The sequence below is a fragment of the Mauremys mutica genome, chromosome 2 (genome assembly GCF_020497125.1).
Source record: "Mauremys mutica isolate MM-2020 ecotype Southern chromosome 2, ASM2049712v1, whole genome shotgun sequence".
Classification (NCBI taxonomy): Eukaryota; Metazoa; Chordata; order Testudines; family Geoemydidae; genus Mauremys; species Mauremys mutica.
The window spans coordinates 132,075,601-132,091,386 of NC_059073.1; the positions used below are offsets into that span (position 1 = coordinate 132,075,601).

At 37.8% G+C, this 15,786-nt stretch overlaps 1 protein-coding gene across 1 annotated transcript in view; it reads right to left on the minus strand.

Moving 5' to 3' along the window:
- LOC123362569 (disintegrin and metalloproteinase domain-containing protein 18-like) overlaps positions 1-15,786 on the minus strand; it is a 45,681-nt gene that overhangs the window by 2,785 nt on the left and 27,110 nt on the right. The window contains exons 10-18 of the mRNA XM_045002947.1: positions 15,557-15,638; positions 14,368-14,504; positions 11,974-12,157; positions 11,591-11,680; positions 9,234-9,432; positions 7,536-7,644; positions 6,497-6,680; positions 3,069-3,149; positions 1,944-2,061 (exon numbers count right to left, since the gene is read on the minus strand). Of these exons, the coding sequence (XP_044858882.1) occupies positions 1,944-2,061; positions 3,069-3,149; positions 6,497-6,680; positions 7,536-7,644; positions 9,234-9,432; positions 11,591-11,680; positions 11,974-12,157; positions 14,368-14,504; positions 15,557-15,638 (1,184 nt within the window). The remainder of the gene's footprint in view (positions 1-1,943; positions 2,062-3,068; positions 3,150-6,496; positions 6,681-7,535; positions 7,645-9,233; positions 9,433-11,590; positions 11,681-11,973; positions 12,158-14,367; positions 14,505-15,556; positions 15,639-15,786) is intronic.

Sequence of the window (15,786 nt, forward strand, 5' to 3'; positions counted from 1 at the left end):
CATGAAATTGCATAGGCACATCCTTGCTCTTGGAAGATTAATATGCAGTTACTACCCAATTAAAAGGATACGGGGGAGGATCAACTGACTGGAAATTGTAATACTGCTCTCCCTAAAGGGGCATCTGACATAGTTCCCAATTCAAGAAAATAGCTCATCTTTCAAAAGGGCTGAAATATGTTTCCCTTGCTTTTTTTTTTTATCTTAGATATATCAGGAATATAAAATCTTCTGTCCCTCTCCCTTGTTTTTGCTGGAAGGACCCAGTGTAGTGGATTTGGGAGCTCAGGAGGCTGTTGAATAACTAACAAAAGAGCTTTTCTTGTGAATGTTTGTTAGGTGTTTGAAGTAAAGTTTTAAATAGTTTGCATAAAATCACTTCTAATCAGTCAATCATATTTACTAGTTATTTGGTCATCAATAGAGACTTCTAGGAAAAACAAGGCTGGTAAGATCTGAATTTTTGGCATACATTGAAAGGAAAAATCCAAATCAATCAAAGACCCACCATACACTAACATACAATTCCAGACCTTCTGTATACATCATAAAGCAGAATAAAGGACACAAGCCTTTTTTTTTTTAACCTTTGCTGGTCAACTTTATCATTGAGCTTGTGAAATTTTGACTCCTCATTTGAGATTACATGGTTTAGAAAAAATACTGACATAATAATATTGCGGTTTAGGCAGAATTCAATAATCATCTTCGGTAAAAGTTTTAGATTCACTGCAGCACCAATTTCTCCTTCTAGACTGAAGCTCTCTAGTGTAGAGATTATCTTTATTCATGTACCTTGTACAGGGATGAGCCCATTAACAATGCTTAACAAAAAAAAAAAGAAAGAAAATCTGTAAAATGGGGGATTACTCAGTAAAGCTTGGATATCACAGACCCTCCTCACCAACACTGGAATTTTTTTTCCAGCTTCTGATGCACAAACTCTTTCAGTTTTGGTCGCAATTTTAATTCCACAAAGTTGTATTCCCTAAATTATTTACTTTCTTTAGATTTAACAGTTTTGAAATCAAAGTAATGGATTATGTTTTAAAATTAACTTTTCAAAACAAAGTGAATATTTGTATTTTGTAGTTTAAATATTTAGGGATCAATTTTAACAATGAAGAAAGAGAGACACTGATTGTGCTAACTAAAGTGGACAGAGTGCAGGAAGGGACTATGAACGCTTTTCCATACAGTCTTATCCTCAAATGACAGATATCTTTCCAGATCTCAAAAACATTTGTAAAATATGGTTGAATTGAAGAAACTAGCAGTGTGTTGAGAGAGAGATGATTCTGAGCCTGATGTATGAGCCCGGTGTGCCATCTATCTGTCAACAGAGGCTGTATATCTGTTTATAAGATAATACAATACTTTAGCATTTTCTTAACACAGACACTATTCTTATTATTTATTTGTATTACGGTAGTACCTATTAATACGTATAGGCCAGACTCTGCTCTCAACTGTGTCTGTGTAAATCAGAAGTAACTGAGACTAGAATCTGATGCTATGTCATTAAGCAAATGAAGTCTAGTAGTATTATTTATGTATTTGTATTTATTAAAAACTAACAAAACATATCTGGACACTCTGTGAACCTCAAAAATTCAATACATTAAAAAAAATCCCAGCAACCTCGGTAGTATATAATAATATTTAGTAACCACATAGCACAAAAAAATACCAAATTCCTCATTTCCTGTATTACAAACATTCTCTTTTTTTGCAAAAATATAGATTTTCAGTTTACAGGTTTTCCTCTTAGCTACCCCATCACTGGTGGTGTGATTTTCTGGATATTATGATGGTATGCTTATCTAAGATGCCCATCACCAAAGTATCATATCCCCACTCTTTTTCATTTAGAGAAGAGTCTCTGAATTCAAGTCAGTGAGATGTAGGGCATATGATTTACCAGATTTGCTTGGATTACTAACCAGAGTCCAAAAATCGAAGCCCACTGTCAATACTTCCCCCCACTGGAGAGCCTTCCGTTGCGCAATCTGGAGGATTCCAGCCAGGATTACAATGACAATGTTTCTTATTGTTGCATACCTGAAAACACAGGGGAATATAGCAAAATTACTCATTTAGTGAGTTTTCCTCAGAGATGAGTACTGTTGGGTACCTTCTAAGACAGTGGTTTTCAACCTTTTGTCATTTGTGGACCCCTACAAAATTTCAAATGGAGGTGCAGAGCCCTCTGGAAATCTAAGACATAGTGTGTGGACTCCCAGGGGTCCACGAATCACAGGTTGAAGACTAGTTCTCTGAGATTACACTTTTCTTGTCAATCTCCTTGTTCTAGCTAGACCAAGGACTAATCCTGCTCCCACTGATATCAATATGAATTCTGCATTGACTTTAGTGGGATAGGGTCAGGTCCAAATTTTACTGAACAGTCTGACACTTCAGAATACACCAGACAATGAGCTGAAAATAAGACAGCATCTAACCACCTCAAAAAGCTGTATTAATATAAAGCATAAACCCCTGTGAGCCAAGTATGCTATACTATACTGTTCCTTGAACCAGAGAGGTGGACTGACTTGCCTAAGGTCAACACCAAGGTAATGGCAAAACTGAAATTAGAACTCAGGGACTTGCTAGTTTTCCCTCCTGTCCTCAATCCACTACACCAGCATGGTTCCTCCCACTGTCTACAGCCATGTTACATTTTTTATAAATCTACACTAATTTGGTCATGTGCAGCTCTCTCCTGTTCAAAGATACAGATCTTGACCCTTATTTGATTTTTTTTCTTTTACTAATCTGCCCAAGCAATTACTCATTTCATAGTTATATTGTGCATAACAATCTCTTTCTCACATTCTAATTTTGTTACTGGTTCTAAGAAAGAAAAATGGTGTAAATTATTTTACTCAATTATTCCCATAAATAACTGACAGTGGCATAGTGATTTTGGACCCCAAGTGTAAGCCCAAAAGGGCTTTTACAGCCAATCCGTAGACACTTCAAAATGGGGTTTCATAAAGAAAGAACTTCCTGAACAATATTAATAGAAGTAGTAACACCAAAATAGTAATATTATTGTTACTTACTCCATGACCGTTGCATTTTACTTGTGGATTACAATCATATCCCAGGACTGCATAAAACTGGCATGTACGGTTTATACAAACCTAAACAACAAACAAACCCATAGCATAAAATACCAATTCAAATGAGTCCGACAATCTTAGCATTCAGTATACTGGCTGCATGCTCTGAAAAGAAGCCTAGAATGGAAAGGCCATATTATGGCTTTATGGAAATACTCTAATGTTTGCCAAAGGGTAACTGGAAATGCAGAATGAAGACAATTTCATTGTTGCTGCCTGTATTCTATAGGAGTGGCAGATTAAGAAGGGATGCTCAAGAAAAACTGCAATGAAAGAAAAGATACTGTTAATAACCACATCTCCAAATAGCATGTGTGTTTATACTTTTAAAAAACAATGCAAAAACACTGATTTGTCAATACATGTTTTCTTAAGCTGAGTACTACTGTAACTGCTGGTGTTCGTTTCCTCCTCTGGTATAGTTTATATTCCATTGGCTGCTGACTCCATTGCTAAGGGCCACTTTGTGCCTTGCCCTTAGAGGAGTGCATGAGATGTGGGAGGAAGAAAAGCAAGGTGCTTTTTTCATTCTGTTGTGCAGCTCCAGAATGGGCCACACACAACTGCTGCTGCCGGCAATGCCAAGTTGGGGAAGGGAGTCAAAGAATCCAGGGACTGCCTCCTCCTTGTAACCCCGGGGTACAATCCACCCCCAAAAGGGAAAGAGAGCAGAGCCATGGCCTCATACCCGCTCTGCACTGATCTATGGAGAGAGACTAGTGCACAAGGCAAAGGTGTGGAAGAATATGCTGCACCCCATAACGGGGTGCAGTAGCAGACAGCTTCCATGTGCATTCGGGAGCTTCAGGAATTCTGACTCTGAGCCTCCCCCTGGGTGGCATGCCTTAGCATCACTCTTTGTTCTGGGCTGTGTTCAATTTCTACCTTCTCTAGACCATTCAATATTTTCTACTCTTTTATGTCCCTTCTTATTAATTTCCTTTCTAAAGTAAACAATCCTAATCTTTTCAATCTCTCTTCATATGACAGTTTTTCACGCCTCTAATCACTCTCGTCACCCTTCTCTGAATTCCCTCTAATTCTGTAATATCCTTTATGAGATAGGGTGACCAATACGTCACACAATATTCTAAATAAAGCTTTATCATCAGTGCATATAATGGCATTATAATATTTTCTATATTATTTTCCATCCCATTCTTTATGCATCCTAACATCTTGTTCAGTTTTTTTGACCGCAGCTGCACATTAAGCAGAGGTCTTCAGTAATTTATCCACAGTGATGCTCAGGTCCCTTCCTGAGTTGACACAGTTAATGTAGAACCATGCAGAGTGGTTCTACAACTTAATCAATATTTCTAAAACTTAATCAAGTTTACAAAGTTCACATATATACTGACATTTTAGATGCTTATAAAATATTTCCTTACTTTACCAGGGCCACACTTTGTGCCTTCTTTAACCAGTAGAGGGTCATTCTCTGTGGGTGGCTTCATATAATCTAAAGATATACATACATGCTCTCGCACTTGAGCATAAATGATAGCAGCTTTTTCTTTAGTGAATGGAATGCGACTTGGATATGTACAAACTAACTTTCCACATGTGACATCCCTATAAAATTCAGTACATATTTCCCCCACCAATGTGTTTTATTTTGCATTTGCCAACATTGAACTTTATTTGCCATTGTGTTGCCCACTTACACAGCTTGGTTAAGTCTTTCTGAAGTTCCTCACAGTCTTCTCTGGTCCTGACTACCATAAATCACTTTGTGTCATATGCAAATTTGCTACTTCATTGCTCACCCATATCATTAGTATCAAACAAAACTGGATCTAATACAGAACTATGAGGCATCCCGCTGTTAATCTTTTGCTATGATTAAAACTGCTCTTTGCTTCCTGTCTTTTAGGCCAGGTCTACGCTACACATTTTTTTCAACATAACTCTGTTCAGGAGAGTGACAGGGTTTGGTTTGTGACTGACATACCTGCACCATCCTACTGTAGATGCAGTATCTGTACTGGCAAAACTGTGCCAGTTTACTTTTGTCAGTAAAGTCTATTTCGCTCAGGAGGGTTGGAATAAGCTATGTCTGAAAAAGCAGACTTTTGCTGTTATACGCTGTTTCTACACTAGGAGTGATTTTTGACAACACTTTGCCTCAAACCCCCTGACTACTTATTCTTATAGTAGCTTCTTGGGAAGGACTTTGTCAAAGGCCTTTTCAAAGTCTAAATAAATTATGTCAGCTAGTTCTCCTTTATCCACTATTTTACTGACACATTCAAAGAATTCTAATAGGTTGGTGAGACATGATTTTCCTTTGTAGAAACAGTGTTAGTGTCTATCATCTCATGATCTTCCAGATATTTTACTATTCCATTTTTAATTATAATTTCAGCCAATTTACCAGGTACAGACGTAAAGTTTACAGATCTCTAATTCCCTGGATCATACCGAGACTCATTTAAAAGCAACATTTGCTACTCTCTGATCCTCTGGTTTAGTTGGTGGGGTGTTTTATTTTAAAGAGAGCTTGTATATTTTTATTAGCAGCTCAGTCACTTTGTACTTGAACTCCTTCTTAAATCAGGCCTCTTTCAGTGCCTATGTTGGCCAGGATTCTGTCCTCCACTTGTACCACTGCTTATTATTTTAGTAAATATTTGTTTTTAAATTATCTTCTACCCTAAAACAGCACATTTCAACCTTGATTTTATTTTTTATGTTGGTGGAAGGAGGAATCCAAAATCAGGCTTAGAACATAATCATGGTTGTACACTTAACTAGCGTAACACTATTTTGCAGCTCCCTAAGGACAATTACTGAGACTGTAAGCAATTTGTGGAAGGGACTGTCTTTTTTATTATGTTTTTATAGCACCAACTACAATGGGACTAGGACCTCTAAGCACTACTGTAAAACAAATAATAATGATGATTAAGTAGTAATAAAGTAATTCTCTAACACAGTTTAAAATACATTATAGTGAATTAAAACAAGGCACAGGGATTAGTCATGTGGCTAACACTGGAATGGGTTACCTAGGGAGGTGGTGGAATCTCCTTCCTTAGAGGTTTTTACGGTCAGGCTTGACAAAGCCCTGGCTGGGATGATTTAGTTGGGGATTGGTCCTGCTTTGAGCAGGAGGTTGGACTAGATGACCTCCTGAGGTCCCTTCCAACCCTGATATTCTATCATTCTAAAGGTCTACAATAATCATCCATAATCACTCTAGACTGAAAATTTTCCTCTGGAGTTAAATGAGTAAGTAAATAAAACATCAGTAATGAATAACCTTGAGCTATGTTGCCAAAGGGTAAATATTTCTAAAACTTAATCAAGTTTACAAAGTTCACATATATACTGACATTTTAGATGCTTATAAAATATTTCCTTACTTTGCCAGGGCCACACTTTGTGCCTTCTTTAACCAGTAGAGGGTCATTCTCTGTGGGTGGCTTCATATAATCTAAAGATATACATACATGCTCTCGCACTTGAGCATAAATGATAGCAGCTTTTTCTTTAGTGAATGGAATGCGACTTGGATATGTACAAACTAACTTTCCACATGTGACATCCCTATAAAATTCAATAGCAGAGGAAAATAAAATGATACACGTGACAGCTGATTGAGCAATACATTAGAAAAATGAAACTGTAGAAAACAAATGGGGTATTGCACATATTAGATTGATATAAAGGTCATAAGCGGGGCAAGGAAGGCAGAAGACTGATCTTTGAAATAAGGAGAGAACTGATGTAAATCCACCAGATTACTCTTGCCTGCAAATGGGAATGAGGCCACAGTGGGGCACACATAAGAACATCAGAATGGCCATACTAGGTCAGACCAAAGGTCCATCTAACTCAGTAGCCTGTCTTCTGACAGTGGTCAATGCCAGGTGCCCCAGAAGGAATGAACAGAATAGGGAATCATCAAGTGATCCATCCCCTGTCGCCCATTCCCAGCTTCTGGCAATCAGAGGCTAGGGACACCATCCCTGCCCCAATAGTTTTGTGCTTCATGGACATGCAAGGATTATACTTAAGGGTCATGGTTTTTTTCAGTTATGTTCATTCACAGCCCACACCTCAACCTTTATGTACCATGTGCTCTTCTGGTAGAAGAGGAAGCAGGTGTGCAAGGCATTGAGGTCTATTCTGTCCAGTGTGGAGCAATATGCCTAGTCAATAACCTTACTTGGATCCAAGCACAGCTTCTGCTAATACTTGCATTCCATGCTACAGTATCAAGGTCTAGATGCTCAACAACTGCACGTTCTTTGAGAATGCCCAAGGCTAATGTATACAGAACACCTGAGACTAAATGGAAATTTTATAAAGAAATTAAAGCAGTCTGAACGGATAGTAAACATTTGCACCATACAGTAGAGGAAAGCAGAAAATAAATATGTTTTTTCCTTAAAAACATACATCCAACTACAGGTTTGAAATCCTTTCTTCGGATCATTCCCACAGTGTCCAAACCTATCTGTTTGACTATTGATTTCTTCATAACATGCAAGAGGAGCATTTTTAGAACCTGTAAGTTTTGAGATAAGATTGAGTATAATTAAAAGGAACACTAAATCATTTATTAATCTATCAATACTTCTAACATTCTTATCATTGCAGTACCTAGGTGCTATACATGGATTAGAGAAAACCAGGAAGGATAAAAATCTGTATTAAAAAATCAGATATCTTTCTGTTCAAACTGTGTTTTTATTTAAATTAAATACAGTTTTCTTTGTAAAAACAAGCTTTCTTTAAAATTAAATTTCAAATTGTAACAACCTATCTTAGGGCCTAAATTTACTATAATCTAGTAATCATTTAAATTAACTACAAAAATAATATTAAGCAGTACATTTGCTGCTGAAGTTTTAAAGAACGTCAAACCACTGAACTGGTGGAAGTCATTGACTAAGCACCTGGAACCAGAGTTTGTTGAAGTCTTAAACCAGCTTTAGACAGCAGTAGCCTCTTCTTCAGGTGCAAAGAGAATAATTTATACATTTCAGTTTATTCAACTAGTTCAGTTCCAAACTAGTTCATTCAAAGTTGAAAAACCAGTTGGGAGATGAAAAAGCAGGAAAGCTTGTTCTCGTCTTCTAGTCTAAGAATAAAAACTAGGTGTGAGAGGATAAGATCTACTAGGTTCTAAAATTATGAAGGAAATGGTGATCTGAAGAAATCAATTCGATTCACTAAAATATTTCTTTTGTTTAATAAATCCATTAGTTTTAAAACAAAACATGTTTTGATAAATTTTCTTGTGAATCCAGCACATTTAGGGTTGTTTTATTTAACTCATTTTTAAAAATTGTAAATGTTGGTTTTGTGCAGTTTTAATTGAATTCCAATTTTCATCCAAATAGAGCTTGACACAAATCAGAAATAAAAAATTAATCGCCGTTTATTTAAAAAATGAAATGCATCATTTCATCATTTTCTAAAAACAAAAAAGCAAAAAATAAAGAATCTGAATAAGTGAATATTAAGCAATATATCTGCTTAAATAAATGAACATATATTGTATATCCTCCTGATTAGCAACAGGTAATACCAAAATTCAAAGAAAAGGCTATATTTAGTTGCAATTCAACAATGTTTTAATGGTTACAAATCAGTGAGAAGCAACCCTTCTCTAGGAAAATAGTGAAAAAGTACATTAAATTTGATTATTTAGATCAAGGTTTCCTGCTTGCTGATTTGAATAATGATTTAAATTAATCTACCCTGCAGCAAACAGTGAGATCTGTTTGGAGTTGGTTTTCTAGTCTGCTATTTGGTTAGCAAAAAGAAGACATATTTTACAAATGAATTTTAATTTACAATCACCACTTCATTTTTACTTTATTTCTATCAAATCTAAGCTTCTGGATAACCGCCATGCCTTTATAATGATGTTTAATATCACTGGACAACTTTAGACAAGTAATTTGGCCACTCCGTACCTCATTTCCCCACCATCAATAAAAAAGAATAAATATGGTTAATCACTGATATAAAGTGTTTTGGATATATGGATGAAAGTGGCTATGTAAGTCTTTATTATTAATTATTATTCTTACAGCATTTAGTGGAACTTGATTTTAGAACAAATAAGAACATAATTGTCTCCATTACCTTTTCCATAGATCCTCTGACACTCTATATCAGGAGACTGGCAACGTCCTTTGTAACAATAGGCAGTATTGTGTTCACATCTGTGTCCATTCTGAACATAAAGATCAGCTGGACAGAATGCAGATGACCCATTGCAGTACTCATTAAGATCACACTGACTATCAGCCATGGGTCTACATTTCTTATTCTTTGCCTTAAACTAGAAAAAAGTAGGAATAAGGAGACTGTGCATGGTTTACAAAGATTATGGTCTATAATAAAAGCACAAGAAAAGATACAGTGAATAAGAAAATAACACAACCACATATATGTTGTTTAATGTGGTTGTCACTGACTGTGATGAATGTGAAAATTCCTTGTAAAATTCTTATATATATACTATATGTATGACTGCAGGTCACCCAAGGTTCTTTTAAATCATTTTCATCAATTTTTCCCTTGTCATGAAACATAAACTGATACCCGCCCCCAGCCCTCTGTCAGAGTGGCCCTGGTGATTTAGCATACGGCACTCTTCCCCTACGGCAGTACAGAAAAAATGTCCCACCACGATGCCAGGAGACATCATATTGTTAGAGGTGTCAGCTTTTGGATGACATGTAAAATATGATTCTTTATCTCAGAAATATTTCATTGTAAAGCCCTAATCCCGCAAAATTATGCACATGCTTAATTTTACACATGTGAATAGTCCTACTGACCCTGTCTGGAGATCTTGTTCCACTAGAAGGTGCAGAGATGAGATATATACCAATCTGAACTTCAAAGAAAGGAAGAGATCATCAAACCTAGTGCTAAGGGAACCCTTATGTGGGTGAAGTAAGGGAACTGAGCAGGAGAAACTGTAGATAAGGCATTGGACTGGGACTCAGGAGAACTAGGTTCAATTATCATCTCTACCACAGACAGCCTTGACCATGGGCAAGTCAATTAATCTTCCTGTGCTTTGTTTCCCCAGGTGTAATATGGTGATAATAATATTTCCCTCTCCCAACCTTTGTCTGTCTTGTCTATTTAGTCTGTAAACTTTCTGGGGCAGAGGCTATCTTCAACTATGTTTTGTACAGAAAGCTGTATAACTAAGATAAAGACAGAGGTACTTGCTCTCCCTTGTGCAGTACTGTTCTCTTATTTTTTAAGTTGTAAAAACATTCACATAGCACTTCACATTTTCAAAGAAGACGGGATTATTTAGTGGTTCATGTAGGAGACTGTGATTGAGAAGACTTGCGTTATAATCCTGGCTCTCACTGGTTTATAGTGTGTCACAAGACAAGCCCATTGTAGCATAGCACGGACTCACCACCGCGGCGCCTCCTGCTGGTCGTCCGGGATTTAGCTCTCTCAGTCCTAGAGCACCCTCTATGGGCCGGTGTCTCACCCACTGTTACCTACCCCTCTGCAGTCCCTTTATCTCTCCCACGTGTAGGCCCCATGTCCCTCCCGGATTACAGTGCCCCTTATCTTGGGGTGCTGCCCATCACCCAGGGAACCCCATTCCCCTGAGACCACCTCACCTCACTGACACACTGCCAGTCCTCATCTAGCCCCTTTACTCAGGGGCAAACTGCAGTCTGCAATGGCCACTCATCATTGACTAGGGGGTTGGACCTGCTGCCTTTCCCTGCAGCCCCACCTCCTTAGGTCTTCCTGTCAGGCCTCAGCCTGGGAGGTCGCCAGGCCTGAGCTTCCCAGCTCAGCTCAGCCTGCTCCTCCCCCAACATTGCTCTGTTGAAGGTACCCTGTGCTCCCAGGCAGCCCAGTCCTTCCCACCCCAATGCCGGACTGAGACTGCCTACCTCCTAACTCACAGCCCTCTTTATACCAGCCCTACCAGGCCTGGATTGGCTGCTACCTGCCTTCCCCTGATTGACTCCTCGGGGCAGCCCTTTCCCAGAGCTGATTTTAACCCCTTTCTCTCCAGAGCGGGGTGCTCGCCCCGCTACACCCATGCAGTACTCAGGAGCTCCAGTGGAGCCCACTGTGGCACTTAAGCCCTATCAAACCCGTGGATTTTCTGAGCTTTGACAAAGTTGATGAACTTCACCAGAAAGTTTCTAGGCCAAGTCATTTTTTGACTAAAAAAAAGGAAAAAAGAATTTTCAAAATATTTTCCCCCAAACATCCATATCAGAAAAGTGTTGTCTGATTCATATTTAAAATGCTCATTAAAATGCTCCCTTTGGCCAAAGACCACCCAGGAAAATGTCAAGTATGAAGGACGGTTTTCACAAAGTGTGAGTATGAGTGCACACAAATGGAAAGCTGGTTTTCATCTTTAACTATGGAGTGAACAGTGTCTCTCCAAAATTTAGAAATTGTGTTAAACATATGATAATCCTGAATATACACCTTACCTTACAGTTTTGGCAACATAATCCAGTACCACACTTTGCTCTTGGCTTAAGCCTACATTTGTTAGTGCAGCATTTATCTTTTGCACACTCCTGAAAAATAAACCATAGACACATTAGCTATTCTAAAATTTTCCTTCTCTAAAGAGTCTGTCTGTCCAAGATTCTCATTCCTTAAGAATAACAACTTGAAAGATCCCCAAAGAAAAATGAGTGTCTAGCTACAACAAGGTTAATACCAACATGAAAACTATTTATAAATATATGTAAGACCTTCAGTGACTTTCCCAAATTTCAGTTGGGTACTAACTCTCAAAGCACCATTCTTCTAAACTGAGAACAGTGGAATTTTACACTACTTAGGCTTTCTGGTAGTGAGAACTAACCTGTGCTGAGCCACAGTCACACTGCTCTCCTCTTTCCACAATACGATTGCCACAGACTGAAGCCCTCTTGTAGGACGTATTCAAATAGGGCCTGTTAGAGAGGCAGTCTCCTCCCCTATGTTTTATAAAACTTTTGAAGTCTCTAATGCTGCAGCTGCTAAAGGCTTTTACTCCTTTGGAATGTCTAAAAATAAATTATCAATGAAAAATTATACCAATTGGAAATATTTAATTATCCTGGAGTACTTAGTATCATTAATGCTACTTTCCAAAATATTCAGCTGCGGGTCTTTCCGTTCATTTTGTAAAACTGCATTCAAATAATGTCTTAAGAATAAAAATTGGCAGAAATTAGCAACTAGAATATCATCCTTTTGTTTTATTATTGAGAAAGATATTAATATTCCTTTATCAGAGATATCCGCTAACTTAATTCTGCCTTTATCTTCCCAGAGGTAAAACATGGAATACCTAAATATGTTAGGGTTATTAACGGATAATGGAAATACATTTTCATTTATTTTCTTATAAACTAAAACTTTATGTGAAATATTAACACAATCACATCACTGGATTATTTATAATGGCCTTAGTTTCCTTTAAATCACATATACACAAAACATTACATAAATAATAAAGAGTTACAGTATCCTGAGCCATTTTATCAATACACAGATCAAATCTCCCTGTACCGGAGAAAAATAAACTGAAGTTGAACAATCTCATTGTAGAGCTAGATTCTGATGATGGTTTTTCTAACATGGACATCTGTCATTAAAAACTAGAAAAGATATGCCATACCTCAAACAGAAGTTATTTATTTGATGAACAAATTACCAGGTGAGGTTCTATGGCCTGTGTTATGCAGAACGCCAGAACAGATGAGCATAATATAGTTCCTTTTGGATTTATGAACTCATTTCATATAAGTTAATTGCCACCAGCTCCTAATGATTATTTGTCACAATAGACCTAGGCCCCAATACTGAAAACACTTCAGTGTGTGAACAGTTTCACTGAGTTAGTCACAGGTAGAGGTGAAAGTAAGCCGGTATGGTCCGGTACGGCGTACCGGCAAGAGCCAGTACACCGTGCTGGACCGCACTGGCTTCCGCGGTGGGGATTTAAAGGGCTCTGGGCTCCCCGCCACAGCGGGCAGCCCAGAGCCCTTTGAATCCCGCCCGCAGCTCCGGCGGCCAGGCTGGGGCCGGGATTTAAAGGAGGCAGGGGTTGAGGCCACACCTCTTCCGGTTGAGGCCATGCCCCCTAAGGATTCCGGCAGTACCGGTAAGTCCCATAAGTTACTTTCACCCCTGGTCACAGGCATCTGTTTCCAAAGGGCCCCTTGGATTTGACTGAGTGACAGCAGGGTTAAATGATCCTATTGACAGTTCCCTGCGCCACTGGTTAGCTTATTAGCTTGTGAACACTTTCAGAAGATTTTTGGAGCAGTACAGAGTAGCTCATTTTTAGCTTGGCTTGATCTTATCTGAATTGACTATATATATATTGAAAATACAATTTGAGGCTTAGTCATATGACCTTGAATGTTTTATCCAAAAAATAATTAAAAGCAGTTTCTTGGAAAAAGAGCAAAGTAATGGCCAGTGAATGCCATGGGACAAATTTTGCATTGTTACAAGCATGCAATCCCACAGATTTCAGTGAGATTGCGCCCTTATTGAAGACTTGCAGACTATTGCCGACTTTGTCCAACAGAGTTTAGACTCTTTCCACCACTTTCGATGGTCTAAAGGATTTTAAGCACATGATGGCCAGTAACTGTAATGATCATGCCTAGGGTGACCAGACAGCAAATAGGAAAAATCAGGATGGGGGGGGGGGGGTAATAAGAGCCTATATAAGAAAAAGACCCCCAAATCAGGATTGTCCCTATAAAATCGGGATATCTGGTCACCCTAATCATGCCAGAATTTGAAAAGTAACCCTTTCCATGCAGAATCACACAAACAGAAAACTAATTAAATAAAGCATTACAAAAATATGAATGAGCCAACAGTGAATTCTGTTCCACTCTAAGCTCATTAATACATGGAAAAGGTAACAAAAATCTATAATCAAAGCCTACTATAAACCTTACAATATAAACATGAATAATGTATACTTGCATGCAGATGTGAAAAATTATTTTCAGATATGTTCTTTAGAAATAAGTTATGTTTTTGGTATTCATAACTGGCACCCAAGACTTCCATTGACAACAGGCTAATTGGAGGGTTCTCACACTTCACAGGAGGCACTCAGCACTTCACACAACCACTTAAATCATAATCCATGGTCATTTATAATGATTGAACTTGCATGCCACAGGAAAATAGTTCTCAATAATAATAATGCAATGTTACATGAGGTATATAAATAAAAAAATCTTACACTGCTTTGGTGTGCATTATGCAGGTGTATCCTGAACACTGACAGTCCCTAGAATCATCATATGCTATTCCCAGACTAAGACCCAGCAGTTGTGCAATGATGACTGAAAATGTCTCCAGTGTTACAGCCCTTTGATACTAAATAAGAAAAAAAACTGAAAATTATCATCAAAGTAACTCAGTTAAAGAAACAAAAATGATTATAAAATTCTAAACCTTTTGGTTTCCTTCCCAATGTAGTCAGGTCATATTTTATAAAAATGTCTGTACTTTTATGTAAAGAGCCTTAAGGTGCTTGCCTTCAATACAAGGCCAAAGTTCATGCTGACTTACATTCTGGAAAACTCAAATGAGAGCAATGAAGATGCCCAGGATGTGAAAAACAGTGCAGAACTTGACATGCAATATGTAAAAGAAATGCATATTGTATTGCATATGGTAACTGTTCTTAAGATTCAATCCTGCAAAGTGCTAACTTCTGGCCTTGATGTAGCAAAACATTTAAAATTGTGCTTAACCTTAATTCATGATCAGTCCCAAGTAATGGGACTACTCACATAGTTATAGATAAGCATGCTTAAGTGCTTTGCTGGATTAGCGACAGAGTACTCAGCACCTTCCGAACTACAGCTCTAAAGTACCTTAAAGGGCTAGGAGGAGACTATAGAGCAGGGATCAGCAACCTTTCAGAAGTGCTGTGCCGAGTCTTCATTTATTCACTCTCATTTAAGGTTTCACGTGCCAGTAATACATTTTAATGTTTTTAGAAGATCTCTTTCTATAAGTCTATAATATATAACTAAATTATTATTGTGTGTAAAGTAAATAAGGTTTTTAAAATGTCTAAGAAACTTCATTTAAAATTAAATTAAATGCAGAGCCACCCGGACCGTTGGCCAGGACCCGGGCAGTGTGAGTGCCACTGAAAATCGGCTCGCGTGCCATAGGTTGCCTATCCCTGCTATAGAGCAAGTAAAACCCTAAAATTCAAAGTTGTACTGCAAGATATACTTAAGCACTTTAGGCCAGATTTTTCTAACCAAGTGCCTAAAGTCAAGCATCCAAATCCATATTTAATGCATCTAAATACAAATGAGCTCTTTCTTCACGGATGCTGAGCACCCACCACCACTCCTTCTGAAGCCAGTGTTACAATGTTCACTAGCAGTGTAAATCCAATAATACTATACCAGGGCAACTCCTCCAGCATAGTTTTTGAGACAAATCCTTCCTGCAAATGTTGCCCCTACATAATTAGGGTGGTCCCTGTAACTAAAACACAAAAACAGACTCTTGAATATAACTATGTTCTTCATAGCAGTGTTTAAAATGACAATGTTGTTTGTTTCTTATAGTTTAACTTTTACTTTCTATTGTTTACAATATAAACACTTTGAGAAATCTGAAAATATTTTGTAAA